The sequence below is a fragment of the Sardina pilchardus genome, chromosome 21, assembly GCF_963854185.1.
Source record: "Sardina pilchardus chromosome 21, fSarPil1.1, whole genome shotgun sequence".
Taxonomy (NCBI): Eukaryota; Metazoa; Chordata; class Actinopteri; order Clupeiformes; family Clupeidae; genus Sardina; species Sardina pilchardus.
This window is the reverse complement of record NC_085014.1, coordinates 22,494,390-22,499,389: the sequence shown is the minus strand read 5'-3', so window position 1 is coordinate 22,499,389 and position 5,000 is coordinate 22,494,390. Positions and strand designations below refer to the sequence as shown.

At 48.3% G+C, this 5,000-nt stretch overlaps 1 protein-coding gene across 1 annotated transcript in view; it reads right to left on the bottom strand.

The window, feature by feature from the left end:
- LOC134068582 (protein diaphanous homolog 1) overlaps positions 1-5,000 on the bottom strand; it is a gene marked incomplete in the record, with an annotated part of 111,361 nt that overhangs the window by 68,228 nt on the left and 38,133 nt on the right. The window contains 1 exon segment of the mRNA XM_062524265.1: positions 1,563-1,627. Coding sequence (XP_062380249.1) covers positions 1,563-1,627 — 65 coding nt within the window.

Below are 5,000 nucleotides of genomic sequence, written 5' to 3'. Positions count from 1 at the left end.
TATTTCAGGTACTTAACATCTATATTTGGCTGGTATAAAACCACGCAGCAATTTCCCTTGAACCCTTTTTGCTCATGTATGCATGTTTGAAACGCGGTGTAAAAGGAGCAGTGAGAACAGCCTTTGCAGAGAGCACCTTGTCATTTTTCACGCTTGGCTTTTCCACAGGGACCTGTATTACAGCTGCAGATGGATCACGCCTGCGGCACCAGCCAGGGTACGGGCTTGGCTCGTTTACACTCATGCCAAACATACATTCTGATCCAACTACTGGGCACACACACACGCACACACACACACACAGTCAGACACACACACACAGGCTTGCATACACACACACAAACATACAGTCAGTCACACACACACACACACACACACACACACACACACACACACACACACACACACACACACACACACTCAGTCGGACACGGATACATATGTAGACAGTGTGTCCAGAGCCAAATCACACCGCATTTCTTTTCAAGCACTTCCATGGTGAAGCATGGCAGAGAGGTTACAGGCTTTGCGTCCTGATAGGAGAACCCCCAAAAACTCCTTCCAGGGATTTGAAAGGCTGAGAGGCTGCAGGAAGGGAGCAGTGGCCATGCTGAGGTTCAGAATCACTTGGCTTCACGCCGCCAGCCTGCTATCAGTGTGGGCCCTTCCACTGAACAAAAGTTAGTTCTGTTCCGTGTGTTTGGATTAAACTGACCCAAACAGAGTCCAAAAACCCGTGCCAACTGGACCAGCGCTCCAGGATATGATATGGGAGGCAGAGTACTCATGACAGGAACCATTAGGGGTTCCTAGAGCACTCATTACAAAGGAACCATTAGGAGTTCCTAGAGTACTGATAAGAAAGGAACCTATGAGTTCCTAGAATACTGATAGCAAAGGAACCACTAGGAGTTCCTAGAGTACTGATAACAAAGGAACCATTATGAGTTCCTGGAGTACTGATAACAAAGGAACCATTAGAAGTACTGTACTCTACTAACACGCATTTGTATTCTGGAGTGTAAGTTCTGATGCTCAGTCTTCACATGCGGTGTGAAATAGTGATCCATCTGCAGCTGTATTATACATCCCCAATGCAAACCCCACATACTGTAGCTTGCCCTCTGATCTGAATATAATGCACAAACCCAAAGCAAAACACCATCAATTAATGAGCGACCGCCTGTACACTGTTATGTCACTGTTATGTCTCAGTATAGACATGACAGTGTCAGTATAAGACAAAAGTTTGTTGATGCATGGTCTTGAAAAACAAATAGCACGGCTGATTGCAATTCCATCTCATACCTCCCTTAATTGGGGCAAGAACTTATGATTGTGTTAGAGCACGCGTTTTGATGCAGCAATATCGCACAATAACAGTATAATTGAATGATAGTGGGATAATCAATAATGCATTGATCAGGCCTGCCTCTGCTCCTGCAGGAGAGCAAATGAGACCCGGGGAGAGGGGGCTGTGTGTGTGCGGGCTTATTTCTGCTCTGTTGTGAGGGAGACCTTGAGCACTGCCGAGCGGCCGGCGCGCGCTGAATAGCTCCTACCTTCTTCTCCAGCTCCACAGCCTTGGCCTCGCTGATCTCCACCTTGGTCTTGTCCACCATTTTGTCTACGCAGGAGAACGACAGATACAGACGCCCGAGAGGACCAGGCAGTCATGGAGAGATGGATGGAGAGAGAGAGAGAGAGAGAGAGAGAGGGAGAAGGAAAGAGAGATATTGTGGTAAAACAGAGAAAAGAGGGAGAGGGAGAAAGAGAGAGACATATGAGTTACTTGTACGTGTGTGTGTGTGTGTGTGTGTGTGTGCGTGCGTGCGTGCGTGTGTGTGTGCGTGGGTATACGTTTCCGTCTGCACCCGTCACGTTTTGGCGAGGGCATCCGACTCACTCCGACTGGAATAGAGTGCCCTTCAGTCTGATTAGACTGCCTGTCTTATCGGCCTCCTTCAAAGTCCAGATCCGTGCACTGATTACCAAAGAATCTAATTAAAATCTGATGCTATCACCCAGCAGAGGGAGAGAGAGAGAGAGAGATCGGGGGATGGAGAAAGAGTATGATGGAGAAAAAGGAGAAGAGAGAGACAGGAATGAAGAAAAACAAGGGAAAGAGAGACAGAGAGAGTCGAATGAGAGACAAAGACAGGAAAAGAGAGAAAGAAACTGAGAGAAAACAGGAAAGAGAGGCAGAGAGTGTGAGGTAGAAAAAGAGAGGGAGAGATATGGAAAGAGCCATAGAGGGAGGGATAGAGAGAGAAGGAGAGAGAGAGAGAGATGGGCGTGGGTGTGGGTGGGGGTGTTCTAATCTGCAGTCTCTATCTATAGCGTGCTTTTGAGGAGGCACTCGCTCTCAAAATCCCCACCGCGCTTCTCTTCAAGAGATTAAATCTGCGCTGTGACTTCATTTCAGATGGAGCCTGTGTGTTTTTTTTTCATATTATTTTATCATTTAAATTCAGTGTTCAAAGGAAGGAAGGAAGAGAAAGATGGTGGGGGCGGGTCATATGGCCCCGGGGCTCGATGGGCCCTCAGATCGACCTGTGGGACAGTGCCGTCGGGGTGGCGATGGCGGCGATCAGCCAATGGGAGGCTGGCGTGGCGGTGGTGGTGGTGGTGGAGGCGGGGGGAGGGAGTGGGGTGGCACAGGTGGCGGAGAGGCCTGAGGGCAGAGAGCATGTGTGGAAACGTCTGCTGCTCACAAGGAGGGAGGAGGAGTGGAGCGCTTGCACAGAGAGAGAGAGAGACAGAGAGAGAGAGAGAGACAGAGAGAGAGAAAGATAGAGAGAGAGATAGAAAGATGGAGAGAGAAAGAGTATGCTAGAGAAAGTGAGATAGGAAGAGAGAGAGAGAGAGAGTAAGATAGAGAGAAGGATGGAGAAAGAGATAGTGAGAGAGAGAAAGATGAAGGGAGAGATGGAGAGGGAGATAAAGATAAAGATGAAGAGAGAGATGGTGAGAAAGATGAACAGAGCGCGAGAGATGGAGGGATGGAGAGAGAGAGGGAGGGGAGGTGTAGAGAAAGAGATAGAATGTTAGAGATAGTGTAAAGACAGGAAGAGACAGAGGAAGAAGGGAAGAGGAAGACTACTGACAGACAAAGTGAACGGAATGAAAATGAAAAAGAGGAGATGAGAGAACGGGAGAAAGGGAGAGAAGGAACGAGAGAACGTGAGCCAGAGAGAGAGAGAGAGAGAGAGAGAGAGAGAGAGAGAGAGAGAGAGAGAGAGAGAGAGAGAGCGAGCAGAGTCAAGAGAGGACGTTGAGGAAGGTGGCAAACGCCCATGCATGAAGAGAGGTAAAGACAGAGTTGGGCAGAATGAGAATGAGTTGCACGAGGAGGGAGGGAGGGAGGGAGAGAGAGGGGGAGAGAGAGAGGAAGATAGAGAAAGAGAGAGAGAGATGGGGAGAAGGAGAGAGAAAGGGAGAGAGAGCGCTATAAAGCTGCTGTTATGATGGCGACAGATGCACGGAGCAGGCAGTTAGGGGAGAAATGAGCAGAGTGGTGAGGGGTGAAAAAGAAATGGAGAATGGTCCAAAAATCAATGTAGGAGAGAGAGAGAGAGAGAGAGAGAGAGAGAGAGAGAGAGAGAACGAATGAATGAAAATGAGCGACAGAGAGAGGAAATGGGGGAAATAAGAAAGAGCACACGAGCAAAGAGAGGGGAGAGGGAAATAAGAGAGAAATAAGAGAAATAAAATGGTGCGAGTGTGTGTGAGTGTGTGTGGGTGTGCGAGTGTGTGTGTGTGTGTGTGTGTGTGTGTGTGTGTGTGTTTTGCGGCCAGCCTAATGAGGAAAGGCTGGGTTGCCGAAATGAAAGAAATGAAGAAAAGCCTGTGCTGGAGTGGAACCCGCATAACATAAACCCAAAGAGGAGCCTGAGAGGATGAGAGGAAAACAGAGTGTGTGAGTGTGTGTGTGTGTGTGTGTGTGTGTGTGTGTGAGGGAGAGGAAGAGATTATGAAAGTGAGTTCATGAGAGTTGGCTTGTTTGTGCAGTTATGTGTTTATACTTTCTGCACGTATTTATTTGTGTATGTGTGTGCATGTGTGTGTGTGTGTGTGTCTCCATGTGTGTGAGAGAGTGAGAGATTATGAGTGCATGGGAGTTGGTTGGTGTTATTTGTGTGCACTTCTTAGTGTTTATTTATTTGTGTGTGTGTGTGTGTGTGTGTGTGTGTGAGAGAGAGAGAGAGAGAGAGAGAGAGAGAGAGAGAGACCAAGAAAGAGAAAAGTGTGTGTGCGTACGTGTGTGTGTGTGTGTGTGTTGCTCCTGAATGTGTGTGTAAGGTGCGGCAATCTAAATGGGAAATAAATGAACCCAATAAGAAATAAGGAGGAGAGAAGAAGAGGCAGAAGAAGAAGAAGAAAAAAAAAACTGCAAGCAGAGAAATTTCTCCAAGTTCAAAGGAAAGCGCTAAATAATGCATGCGGGGCAGAATTAGGCTGCTTTCCTCTGATAATAACCAGACCGAAAAAGCCAGCGGCCCACTTCACAGTGCTGCATTGAAGACACCGCCACCACCACCGCCGCCGCCGCTACCGCCGTCACCACCACCATGGACTGGCCTGGGAGACGCCGCCTGATGTTCAGGCCCCCCAAAAACATAAACAAACACACACACACACACACACACACATACCCCTCCCAAAGCGGGCCTGACCCCCTTTAAAAAGGGAGCAGCTCTAATTGAACCACATGGCAGGGAGAGCAGCAAAGACTAGCTCATGAGCGTGGAGGGACCAGTTCTGGTCAGTGGCTCTAAGCCCTGGTCTGAGCCTGGGTCTAGGTGTAGGTCTACAGTAGGTCTAGGTCTTGGTTTGGGTCTAGGTCTAGGTCTGGATGAGAGTGGGTTTGGGGAACTGTGGGAAGAACTGTTCAACACATGTCTTAGATGAGCATCAGTGTGCCATAAAACCCCAGATGTTTCTGTGACGACTTCTGAAATGCAACTGAATGCTGGAATTTATCACCTAATGCTGAATCT